A 13,626-nucleotide genomic window follows, 5' to 3' on the forward strand; every position below is an offset into this window, starting at 1 on the left:
GCACAACCTCCTGAAATACTATTGTGTTCGGCTAAAAAAATGATCTCTTAAAGGGGCACTGACACAAAAATTTCGCATCTTGTTGTTGTTTTCTTTTGTTGCGATAAGTAGCTAGTGACCTACTTATGGCCTGTAGAAACCTCATTTGCTTCAGCGTGCGACCGTTGCTTAATTAGAGGCATTTGCAACGCGGCCAGTCGCAGTTTCGATTTCAGCGGGTGCCGCTAACCTATGAATTTTGTGTGAATAAAGCTGACCACGTGACCGTCGGAGGGAAATCACAGAGCAGAGCTGCCGTAGCACTGTCGAATCCGCATCGCCGGCAGTTTCTGCGAATGCCCCCACGTACCGATCTCGTGAGCCGCTTAATTAAAAAGCGACCGTAGACGTGACGCAGGCGCTGCGAGTGCAAATGCTACCGCGGCTAAAGAACGACGCGCGACGCTCGAGACAGTGGGTGGCAAGACGCGCGCTGGGAGCAGCCGGCCGATCTGCCTACAGGTCCGCCTACAGATGTGTCTGGCTTAGCACTGCGGCGGATATTAGATTGCCGCTCTCGTAAGCGGTGCAGATGACAATTTTTAATGCAACCGGCCATCGCATCATTAACCGCTTTCTCATATAAGCTACCATGGTTGGGACTTGGGTACAATTTCGTGCGGCGGTAACAAGCTACCACTCGAGCTACCTGCGCTGGCCTGGGTAACTTTGCGGCCGTGGCCGCCGCCTGCATAGCGACCGTTCGACTCGCTCAGTGGGCTTTTCATGTCTCCGGTGCGTTTTCGCGTCCAATGTAAACATACAGTAATAGAAACAGAGTGCCCGGAATCGCTGTACAACTTTGATCGCGGCCAGCTGCCCTATGAACTGAAGAAATCACAGCGCCTCCACCGCCAACGACCGGGTCATTCGTTCTCGAGAGAAGAAGCTCCGCCTCCGGCTCTCTGATTGGAGCGGCGAGCCGGGCGAACCGGCGAAAAACGCCGGCAGTGCAGAAGCGGCAAACACAAACTTGTGACGTGTTTGGATGTTGTTTATTTACAAAATATCCGCGGGATGTCGATTGCGCGTGGTCCTCTGCTGGCTACTCGGTTGCATTTTTCACACTTTAAAATTGATTTTAAATATGTTCTAGGCTGTATTCGCCGCTGATATTTTGCAGATGATGTAAATGTGCTCACACCAATCTATCTCCGAAGTTATCTGGCCTTCAAAATTTTGTGTCAGTACTCCTTTAAGCATTTCGAGTGCATTTCTTAAGCTATTATCCTACAGATGCAGAACACGCTATGCCTGGTCTCGCAAAAGCTGCCCAATGCTCGCATCACTGAAGTACAAGGAAACGTCAATACAATACGCCCCGCATGAACTTTTAAAAAAAGTGTCATCTTTCGTTCAAGATACAAAACCAATGCCGTGAACAAAGCACCAGGGGTTACTTTCTCCAAAAGAGAACTTAGTACGAGGCTGCAGAAACGCACGGGAAAATGCTGCGGAAAGCGGAAATTGCGGTTTCTGCTAGTGGCTTGTCAGGCTTATCTTCATATCGTGGTTAAAGAAGCTGGAAAAAAATTCACCGCATTTCCCCGAGGGGAAGAATGTGAAAGTGCGAATGCACGAGTTGAATTTGCGCGGTTCGGTAATGTTCGCGAAAGAGAGATCACACACACACACACACACACAACTACAAAGGAAGAAAGATGCATTTATTCACAGACACCTATTTGTGTTGTCGTTGTACTTGATTGCTAGAGCGGATCTCAGCTTTGAAATTTCGTGTCAGTACTCCTTTAAGCGGGTGCATTAGCCCTTCTCACGCCCGATTCCTGGCCAATCCCCCACGTGGGTATGTGCCATGTCAGCGGCCAGGCAGCGCGCGCCCATATTTGAAATTTCGTGTCAGTACTCCTTTAAGCGGGTGCATTAGCCCTTCTCACGCCCGATTCCTGGCCAATCCCCCACGTGAGTATGTGCCATGTCAGCGGCCAGGCAGCGCGCGCCCATCTCCCCCCGTTGCTAAGGAAGACGAGGAGCGCGCGCACCCGCAGCTGTTGCTATGCGGACTACGGCGGCGGACGATTCAGGCTCGCTTAAGAAGTGCATTCGCACTTAAAACGTACGTTCACAACAACTCAACTTGTCACATAAATAAAAGTGTGCAGGCTTATAAGGAACATCATTTTAAAAATTTCATATTTTGTGTCCACCTAATTTTAAATAGATTTTGTACCACTCACGCCAGGTGCCCGGAAGACGAAAAGTTAGTCTTTCACGTCATCATGATGCAATCAATCGGCCGGTATTTGCCCGAGTCTCCTCTCTTCAAATGTTTTTATTGAATTTACATTGACACCAACTTGACACCAGAATTTATATTGACACCAACATTGGTTCACCTAATTAAACGTAGTTGTCACAAGAATAACGTCAATATCTTATAAACCAATGAAGGCTTGGACTACGCGTAGAAATGAACTAAAATGTGTACTGATACAAAACATCCAGTATGTACCTTATAAATATAAGAAATATTATTTCTGAAATTTTTCGCAACGGTGTCCAGTCGCAAGCTTTGCGTGGCAAACAATGAGTAAGGCCATGCGCCCAACCTTAAAAATCATCCTAAAAATAGTCAGTCATGTCATCCGTGCGAACAGTCACGTAAAAATCATCGGCATGCCCTGACCGGAGGTCGGGGAAGAGGCGGCCATTGCACTCACAATGATTCCTCCTCTCGTCTCGAATCAACTTCGTAGTAAGTGACTTGAAGCCGGCAATTCTTATTTACTCGAGGGGACGCATATCGTCTGACGGCCTCAGAATCCTACAGGCCGGTTTTCATAGAGGTCGATTCCAAGGAATCCAAATCATATGGGCGCCAGCTCACTTTGGCCTCCAGGGGAATTACAAGGCGCATGCCGCTGCTTGAGACTTCACCGACGGGGCCGACGTCACCAACACCTTCGACGCACTCTCGCTCCGCCGGTCGGATAAGGACAGGCTGGTCGCCTACCGAGTAGTCTTAAATCACTATAGGCTGGGAGGGTCAAAATGCCCTGCAGCAGAAAAAACGATGACTAGACGACAGGAAGTGGCTTGGCACCATCTCGAAATAAACCCATTCCCCAACCCGTGTTGTACAACAGCTGCTAATCGGCGTTATATTCCAGCGCATATATGCAGTGCGGAAACAGGGCGGACCTGCAACATATGATTTGGGCTTGTCCCAACAATTAGATACAGAAATCAAAGGAATAAAGTTCATAAACTAGCGATAAACATTATAAGCTCTGAGCAGTGGGAGACCTTGCTGCTCAGCTCGGACTCGGGAGAGAAGGTAAGTCTGGTCCCGACGGCCGAGGCCGCCGTAAGGGAAGAAGGACTTCTGGCTGCCGTGTGAAGGGGCAGGATGGTACTTATCAAGAGTTTCCTTCCCTGACTCCAGTCTATGAACAAATAAATGTTGTCACTCACTCATTCACTCGGCATGGCCCTACAGTGAAGAGGCAGAGCCGATCTCGCGATCACCAAAAACGCTTTAACCAATTAGTCTACATTGCCAAACACCAAGTCAGGGGAACAGAAAGAATGAAACTAGAAGAGCAAACAATAAGACACAACCAGGCACTGATCATGAGTTGAATATCGCAAAGGTTGACGTACCATATATTTACTGACACTCGCGAAAACCAAACACTATTGTCAAAACAGCGTAGAAAGGAAATCTCCACTCCCAAAATTCATGGCCAAGGGAAAAGTTCTCAAAGTTGGTGTTTATAACACTTTCGAAGAATTAAGAGAGGCCAGTCTCCTAGCACAAAATAAGTGGCTGGAAAAACTGGAATCGGGACGAGTAATCGTGTAAAAGATAGGCGCCCCTCTAGAAAAAAAAACGACTGTACGGTATGTTGAACATGTGTCCCCCATCCAGTTACTCCCCATAAAAACTACCCGTACCAAAAAACACGGATCCAAACAGACACAAGGAGCCGCAACAAGCCAGGATAAAATTCCTTAGAAAAAAAGGTACCAACGCCCTAAAAACACAGCATATGCTGACGCCGGGATGCAAAAAGCACAAAGCATGGGTCTAGTGGACTACCCTGCCAATCTTTTTGCCTGCATGGTCTACCGACACGGCAACGGAAAAAATTAAAATTGAAGCCATCATCTTTAAACGTTCAAATACAAGCATAGACATCGTTAGACACTCTCAAAAATCAATTGAACTTTCGTAGCGGACTACCCTGCCAATCTGCCGACAAAGCAACCGAAAAAGCGGACATTGAAGCCATCCTCGTGGAGTGAGCGGAGCAGTCAAATACGACCACAAACATCGTTAGAGACTCAAAATTCAATTGAACTTTTGTTTGCCGGCAGACTACTAAACGCTACAGAAATATTCCCCCATCCACATTGAAGAAAATTCACATTACATGGACATCCATACACGACAGCCAGGGAGACAACAAGGCAGGCGACCAAGAGGCACGTGTTCTGTACGACCACGACTACACCCTGCCCTACGAAGAACGGCTCTTTAATCCACGGCTGCGAAAACTATGTTTGATCGTGCCACAAGCGGATCTCAACAACGAAGATTATCAAACCCTGCCGAGAATAAAAACACATGTATCTACAATGTAGATGGGCGAAGAGGATGGGGGGGAAACATGAGACATTAAGGAACGTGCTCATTTCGGAGATACATCAGCCCTTTTCGACGCAACCTAGCCATGTTCAGGAGCAAGCGCAATGAAGAACACCTCAGAGATAACACATTCCACCGCTGCCCAGAAATGGGAGACAGCTTTGACAAGCTTGTTACGCTAAGATCAGCGTGAGCTGATTGAGAGGGCAAGAGAAGCAGCTGCTGCATCTGGGTCTCTGGACTTCGAGTTAAATTCTTGAGCTCCCTGCCGTCCGCTTACGCCCTTTTCCCAAACACCCTATTCGTTACTCAACAAACGCCTTTTCTTCCTCTTTCTCTCTCGCTGTCTGTCTCTCGCTCTGTCTTTCCCTCTTAAAAACGAAGACGTTCAGACCGGCCACAATATTAGCGGAGAAACAGTGACACTGTCGCTTTCCCGCTCAAGCTGACCAACACCCCGTACCCCCAAACTTTCAAAGTTTCAAAATTTCAAAGTTTATTTCAAAAATGCAATAATGTGCGAATAAAAAATGTAGGTATGCAAAAGGAGGTCATCACCATCACCATGTACTTACCCTTAAGGGCCCCTCTCAAAAAAGGATGTGGGGGGGGGGGGGGGGGAACATAAAGTACAAATGGCACTGAAAAGGCAATTCATGGTAACAGTTTTTGAATTAAAAACATTCAGGTAGCAACAAACAACAATAAGAAACACAGAATATAGGAAGCGAAATGGTTAACAGTCAATTCTATAACCAACATATACAGGCGGCAGCGAACAAACAACAAAAACGGAAAGGAGTGATGAAGAGTCAAGAATGGCTAGCAATAAATCTCTAAATTTAAAGGCAACATGTTCACTGACAATAGCATTCATCAACCCTTCCACTCATCAATAGTCATAGGCAGAAATGATTTCCTAAAAGCGTTAGTAAAGCCAAGCACGCGCCGAATACTCATGGATATAAATAGGCGGCGACATGTGTGAAGGGCGGAAGTAAAAGTGAGCCATGTAGGCGCGATAAGTTTTACTATAGTTTGTGAAACAGACAAAGACGTGCGATTTTCCGTAGAACTCGTAAAAAAGGACGACCGAGGGATGGTTTTATTTGACTGATAATACCACGTTTGTCATAATTTGAGAAGATGAATCTTGCGGCACGATTTTGGGCGGATTCAAGAATATTGTTTAGTCATATCTGAGGAAGGCTCGAAATTGCAGATGCGTATTCCATTTTAGTTCGAACAAAAATTTCAAAAGCCATTTTGCGAAGGATTTCCGGTGATAACGACACTGGCCTTCTTAGATAGCCAAGAATTTTTGAGGCATTGGCAGCTAGTTTGGTAATATGCTCGGTAGAGGCTAGTCCGCCTGTAATTATAACGCAAGGTGTAGGTGTGAATCGCCTTGCGATAACTTTTCTGAGTGTAAGGAGTACGAATAGATGACTTTGGTGTGTTTTCGAGAGACAGGTATGAAGTTGCACTTGGAAATATTCGGCCTCATCATCCACTAACAACCACAGTTACCAATTGTGTGTAAGGCTTGCTGTAGTATAAGTTGACCTTTCTTAGTTGATATACGATGGTAGATGCTGCAATCGTCAGCAAAAAGACGGAGCGTTAATGAAACCCCGAGGGAAGGTCATTTACGTAGATAAAAAAAGGAGCGGACCGAGAACCAAGCTCTGAGGGACACCAGAGATTTCTGGAGAAGTATCGGAATGGACACCACAGATAACAGTGACTCGAGACCTGCGAGTTAGGAAGCATTTATACCATGTCTTGGAAATCTTGTGTCTTTTAGGCTTAAATTATAGGTGAAAGTTAGGGTCTATTGTGCGGTCGGACCAACACATCCTTCAACACAACGTAGCCCATCCTGAAATCGTTCCATTTCTGTGTGTGTGTGCAAACTGTCAGCTGTAGTGTGAAAAATATAACGACATATTGCCATTGCCAAGGGCTACTCAAATGACGCGTGCAAACTTGTTCATGAACACTACGACCTCTTCGATAATAAGGAACAATAAGGGGCTGATAGACTGGTCTAGAAAAAAGGAAGACCAATTATTCCATGGAGGGGCTAAGTAAAGAATTTCGGAGTCCAGAAATACACTCGCTGGCGCGGAACAGGGAAGGCTCGAGGTTGATGAAAGAGAGGTGTTCGCCCTGCAGTAGATCTATAGGGTGTTTTTGCTGCTGCTGCTGATGATAATGAACGAAACTAAATAAATAAATATGTATGTATATATGTATACATGTATGTATGTATATACGTACACAATTTATTACGTCAGAAAGAAATGCTTTTTCTTATTTTTGCTTCACCGTACAACAGCGCCACCAAAAACTAACTGACCTGTCCTTCACGCAATGCATAAAGCTACGCAACGCTGCTGCTGGCTGTTTAGGCATCGATAAAGCCAACAACGACAATTTTGATGATATGTTTCTTGGTCCATGTGGTGCGTCCACGAAGATGCCTCTTACGACCGTATAGTACCGCGAAATGTACGGGGACGAGAACGGCGGATACAATAGGCTCAACGAGTTCTTGGGCAACCTATTCTAACAGATGACCTAGTGTACATAATGTTCTCGTCACCAACCGGTGGTAGATTAACCGGGCTGATGCGGTAGGGATCGGCCAGCCCCACTTCCCCTTAGGCCACGTGAAATAGTCTGATCCTTTTTCGCTCACTGAAGCGAGAAAAAGCGCTTGCGTTTTTTGGGATGACATAAGAAAGACCGAAAGCCACGACATTTCAGCATCGCTAACTGTCTAAAATGGTAAGTATCAGCTTCGGTGATGCATGAAAGTGCAAAAAGGTGGGCGGCACCCGCCGTCATGACATGGCATCGAGGCACCCTACCGTGTTCCCTGCTAACAAGCCGTGCCGCTCCGATCGCGCTGCACTCTCTTGCAGCTTGCCACTGCAGCAAAACAACAGCCGCGTGACATGGAGTATGACCTGCCACCTATCGGCACCCGCGCTGTAGTCAGGCAGGTGATCGCGACTCTCAAGCCAGACAAGTAAATTCGGAAGGTCCTGCGTTCCCTGAAACGTTTAAATGCAGGTAGTTATGATGCCCGATATTATGTCCTAAGAAAATGTGCCCAGTCACAAGTTTTTTCTGTGGCCTATACGCACGTGTTAAATCATTGCTCCACTTAGCTCTCAAGCAATAGGACTCCGTTGCTGGCTAGTATTTTGTTTCTGAATGAAAAACAAATACTACGTGTTCAACGAGGTCAATGGCAAAAAGGCAAAAAGACGAGCCCAGACCTGCCGTGTTATCCTCATGTCTCTATTCCCGTTTTACGTGCAGAATTATTTTTCAGCCACAAACACCCTTTGAACATAGAACAAGAGAACCCTGCCATTAATTTTTCACCCCACTGACGCCGTCACTAGAGAATTGGGGTCACGGTGTTATTTCGTACCGTGAGGTGCATGTTGGCATGAAATTTATATATTTTTTGAAGACAACCCCGAAGGCATTGTGTGCGTAGCCATTCCTTCTGTCTAATTTCTTAGCGTTGTGCGTGAAGAACATAAAGCCGACTTCTTACGTCAAACGTGAATTAAAAGTGTTCTAAAGAGACATCAGATTCGGTGGCTACAAAACGTTGTATTTCTGAACAAACACGAAAAGGACGAGACATCCCTTCAGTTGAACCCAGCACATTACAAAAGGAACAAACGTATTCGAGACAAACGACGCTTACAGCAATCACTCGTCACGTCTTGACGCGACGGGAAAGACGGCGTTAAAATGACGAAGCAACCAAGAAGCAGCCAGTTAACGCACGCGGCTGCATTCTGTTCGCTCCGGCCTTAATTTTACTCTTTTCGGTTTCAAGGCGAGCACGCGGAATGCAATGTTGGGGAGAGAGGCACTGCAGCAATAAACAGCAAAACTGCGAGAGGGAAACACACTCGGATGAGTTGCATAATAAACACACGAGTCACCCTCGCTGCTGAGGCTTTAAAAGCTCTCGCTGCCGTGGAGATCGCCAGTCACAGCTCTGAGTGCCTTCTAGTCTACCCGTGTACCGTCAAACCAGCAAAGTAGCGACAAGACCGTCTCTTCACATTGAAGAGCCAGTGGATATTTACCCTCACAAGTTGCGTCCCAAACGTGTTCGTCGGCTATAATTTACGATGATGTCCACCACTACCATGTTCTGCAAGGTAAGTTCTGTGGCTTTCAAATATGCATTAACATTGGCTTCAGCTTTAATAGGTTTTATTTTTCTGGAAATATTGCCCAATAAAATAAATGCCAGCTTACCAAAGAACCAGGCCTACTTATAACAATGGTAATTGACGTCTGTTTTGTATAGTTCCCCAAGAAGGACTGCTAGTTCAAATATCTCAGCTTATCTGTTGCGCAGCTACGAATATTTATGATGACTGGCTAAATCCTTTTCGCGTTTTCACTGTCAAAGCACTGAGTACCCAATTCCAACTTTCCTGCTTCACCTATGCGTGATTGTGTTGGCCTGCGTTGCCCACCTCACTACTATAAACAATGAGTCTGATTTGTGTAATTTCCTCTCACAGTAAAGCCACACGATAACCAGTGCTGGTAAAAAGAGATGCAAGCACCTTCATCGCAGTTTGTTAACGCTATATTGCCACGATATATTCGTGCATTACCTACATCTATAATAGAATCTGAAAAAAAAGTTTAGAACTCCCAGTAACTTCTTCGTGGCACAGTAACTTCTTCCTGGTACTAGGCACGCAAAAACACGCACATCATGTAAGACGAACATAAAAAGGATTGTAAAGTTCCTATGTGATGGATAACGCCACGTGCAGGTCCTGCTGATCTGCATACTACCCGTGGCGTTTGCGGGAGGCCGGTACGGATTCGGCAGCAGCTTCGGAAGCGGACTGGGAAGTGGCTTTGGAGGAGGATACGCGGGCGGCTTCAGAGGCGGATACAGTGCTGGATTCGGAGGCGGATACAGCAGTGGATTTGGGGGCGGCTTCGGGCCTTCCTTCGCCGCTGCAACAAACAGGTTCGCCCGCCAAGAACAGTATTACGTAAGTGCTCCATTTTATTTTTTTCTTGTTCATATTAGCGCGAAATAAGAAGGCTTATTACACAAGAGATTGTATCTACTTTTAGAAACAAACACTTCTAAAGAGATTTCTCGTAAACTCCAAAGCACCACTTTGTATTGATGAGTCCACGGAAGTAGTTTCAGCTATTTGGTTTATAAATATTCCGCCGGCAAACTTTTTAAGCTGACATTTGGCGCACAGTAGGAATGGCAGAATCATTGTAGAAAAAAACGACACGTAGCGTTCCCTATAGCGTGCCCATCGTAAAACAATAAAACATTCCATAACCTTGCACAATTTTTAAAAGCGCTTTATTCGGGGTAGACACGAGTAATTGACATAAGTAACGGTGGTTTAATACTGTCGCCTTATTCGTAATAATACTGCAGCTCTATACCTCATAACGATCATTGTTTTACGGTTCAGAGAAATTGGTGTTTCCGCTGGTGTGTTACAAGAGCATGAGAAATCTGTGGAAATTTATTAACTTGTGCAAATTCGAAATCAGTTACCACAGTACCTGTTTCTTGTAGTATACGCACCACATTTATACTTTCTTTGTACGCAGCCACCACAGCCATACAGCTTCGGCTACGATAACGTAGACGAGTTCGGCACCAAGACGTACCACAAGGAGCAGGGAGACGCCAGCAACGCCAAGACCGGCTCGTTCGGCTACACGGACGCCAGCGGCCTCTTCCGCCGCGTCAACTACGTCGCCGACGCCGGCGGATTCCGCGCCATGGTCGACACCAATGAACCCGGAACGCTGCCTGGAGCGAGCGCAGACGCCGTCTTCAACTCCAACCCTCGTCCGGCCGGTGCCGGCCGCTATTCGTCTCCGTACACGGCGGCATCCACCTACGGAGGATTCGGCTACGGCCGCCAGGGGCCCTGGGCTGGATAAAAGGCAACGCCGAGTTTATAGTCACGAAGAAACAACCTTGAACAAGGATGCAAAGCTTACCCCTTGGATATGAAAATAGATGGGCTAGTAGGCATAGAAAGCAGTACTGAAAATAAAAATGTAAAGCTGAAATATTTTTGCTCCTTCGGCTTGTGTTGTTTCCTCTCTACTTCCTGGATTTAGTTAAGCGTGCAATATGGCACACAAAACACTCTTTGTGTACTTTATAACAAACGATTTTGATTGGGTTACAACAGTTTCCCAGCACGACGCTGGTATCAAAGACAGAAAAATATACCTGATGTTGTTTATGTAAGTGTGTTCGCTGCTTTCTTGTTTCAAAATGGTCATGAATAATAAGAGACTCTGTGATCGAATATCATAGACCCACATTGCATCATATATACACAATGCATAAAATAAGAACACTGCCAGGTGGCCTTGCGGGATAAAATGTCAGCACAGGCTTTAGCTACAATAAACGCGACGCACAATATAATAAACAGAGGCAAGGAGAAAAAAATATTCCAAAACAGAAAGAGATCAAGAACTTAGGAATAGAAAAGCCGCAATACACAAAACCATTCCGATGAATCTCGCTCGTTTGTTTTCCTTGAGGCCAATGCAAAATGTGTTATTGGAGGCCGAGATGAATTGTAATTGCGAGACACCCGCCAGGTTGAAATTATTTTCTGTAGCTGGCATGTAGCTATTGTCGGTCTCAGTGGGCTTTGTCCGACAAGACAAGTGTATTGTCTGATTAGAAGTTATGTGAACACATCCTTATAAAATTGCAAGGAAGTTCTGGGTAAGCCACAACGGGCTGAAATGTCCAGGGAAAAACAGAAAACAGAGAGCTACCTCTTCACTCTGGTACGTTGGATAAACATTGCTTTGGATAAATATTGCGTTGCATAAACATAACCGCTCAAACAGCTACAGTCAGCGATACGATCACAGTCGGAGAAGAGTCTCTGCTCTTCGTGCAAATATATTGAACGGTTGAAAGCAGCGCCCAGAATTATAAAGATAGGTAAATTTGGGTGAGAAAACCATAATTACTAAACGTATAAACACATAGTAAGTATTTCAATGTTGCGAAGTTGGAGAGAATTTTGCAGAGTTTATCGGACAGCAGTACCATCACTACATGAACAGTTAAAAATATAGTTGCTCTTGCTGCAGTTTTAGTAGTTTGCTTTACAGGTAGGCCACTTCATGTGAGCTAGCGACTGTCGCATGGTGTTTCCAGTTATCGAGACTTTTCGTAGAACGTTTCGTGCCAACGCATGCATGCATCGTAAAACTCTTCTTTGCATTCTGTGACGTTTCGTGGGCGCAAAACTATTGTTCTTTCCATTCTCAGCCAGTCTGGCATGACAAATTAATGTCAGGGTTCAAATACGCCAAAGACCACAAGCACTCATAATAGCAGTAGACAGGTACGCCCTCCCCCACCCTGGCTCCGCCCTGATGTGACCCTCAATAGATTCACAACAGTTTTTAATATACTGTAATATGTTTTCTGTGCCACATGGAGGAACATTTGAACACTCGTCAGCGCTACCTGAGGAACAAAAATTGCGCCCACCTCCCCGCGAGGGGAACCCTGTGTAGATGCGACGCATCGTGGGGTTCACTTGGTGTTTCCGTTAGATTGATTCTGAAATCACGTAAAACGTGTCGAGAATGCGTATGATTATTATGTTTTATGATTATTATTATGTTTTCTTGGCCAATCTTGGTCAATCTCTCTAAGTGGTACGCTTGAGGCTTCGCTGTCGCAACGACCTTTACTGCATAATTGTTGCTGTAAGTGGGAGCTTCTTTTCTTTCTCTCCAATCTCAGCCGGCCCTGCGCGACAAATAAATGTTAGAGTTAAAATAGGCCAAAGACCACCGCGCCCGTAAGAGCTATACAGGTACGCACCCTACCCCCCCCCCCCCCCCCCGGCTTCGCCATGATGTGACCCTCAATAGTATCATAACTGTCTTATTTTGTAACACCCAAATCTAGACATTTAAGTCCGGTGTCAATGTTCATACCTGTCAACATTGTTGAACAAGAACAAGACATTAGGGCAGCACATCAATATATAAGTGATATCTGCAGTGTTTATTACCATTTTATTGGTGCTTGTTTTTGGCGGTGGGAAATGATATTCTACAACTACCGCAGAAAAACGTCGCCTGCGGGTCGAAATATCCAGGGAAACGGGCTGAAATATCATGGGAAAAACAGAAAACAGAGAGCTACCTCTTGAGTCTGGTACGTTGGATAAACATTGCTTTGGATAAATATTGCGTTGCATAAACATAACCGCTCAAACAGCTACAGTCAGCGATACGATCACAGTCGGAGAAAAGTCGCTGCTCTTAGTGCAAATATATTTAACGGTTGAAAGCAGCGCCCATAATTATGCAGATAGGTACATTTGGGTGAAAAAACCATAATTGTTCTTGCGGCAGTTCCGCGCTCCTTGCGGAATTCGAGAAATCACACGGACACAGCAACAAAAGCCTTAATTAGATAGGCTCCACGTTCTGCTTGGAACGCACGAGGAGTGGGGCGACGTGGTTGTACACACATTTTAGTATGGTGCCTCGATTCACGCGCGATTCGGCCGTACGGCTGCGCTGACATCGAGAAACCCGGCCATTGGCAGTAGAACGCGGTTAATTTAAATTGACTTGAGCAAACCTTTAGTGTGTTTACATTGGAAGAAGCGCGATGGAAGAGGAACAGCATAAGAGGGGATAAGGGGAGAGGGAAAGCGAAGGGAGGCATTTATTGGCAAACGTCGACAAAGACTGTTGTCTTTTGTCGACATTTGCAACGATAGGAACCGATACACGGCCATTTTTTTTTTTTTTTTTTTGCTTGCACAGCGGGTGCCGCCGGCCCCGCCAATGTTCCAGCGACAGTCTTAGCAAGGCGGCATTGTCTTAATTCCCGAAATTACCTGCCACATCACGCGTCATTCGCG

At 45.7% G+C, this 13,626-nt stretch overlaps 1 protein-coding gene across 1 annotated transcript; it reads left to right on the forward strand.

The window, feature by feature from the left end:
• The first annotated feature begins 8,712 nt into the window (after positions 1–8,712).
• LOC144167224 (uncharacterized) lies at positions 8,713–10,639 on the forward strand. The gene is made up of 3 exons (XM_077696565.1): positions 8,713–8,850; positions 9,484–9,711; positions 10,301–10,639. The coding sequence occupies exons 1-3, from the start codon at positions 8,821–8,823 to the stop codon at positions 10,637–10,639; spliced, it is 597 nt and encodes a 198-aa protein (XP_077552691.1). The 5' UTR covers positions 8,713–8,820.
• Positions 10,640–13,626: the final 2,987 nt, after the last annotated feature.

Source organism: Haemaphysalis longicornis, unplaced genomic scaffold (assembly GCF_048455015.1).
Source record: "Haemaphysalis longicornis isolate Haplotype H1 unplaced genomic scaffold, Haemaphysalis longicornis Haplotype H1 scaffold_2, whole genome shotgun sequence".
Lineage (NCBI taxonomy): Eukaryota > Metazoa > Arthropoda > Arachnida > Ixodida > Ixodidae > Haemaphysalis > Haemaphysalis longicornis.

Coding starts and splice junctions, on each gene's coding strand:
- LOC144167224 (XM_077696565.1), top strand. CDS start 8,821: ATGATGTCCACCACTACCATGTTCTGCAAG. Junction 8,851..9,483: donor CCACTACCATGTTCTGCAAG/GTAAGTTCTGTG, acceptor CGCCACGTGCAG/GTCCTGCTGATCTGCATACT. Junction 9,712..10,300: donor CCCGCCAAGAACAGTATTAC/GTAAGTGCTCCA, acceptor CTTTGTACGCAG/CCACCACAGCCATACAGCTT.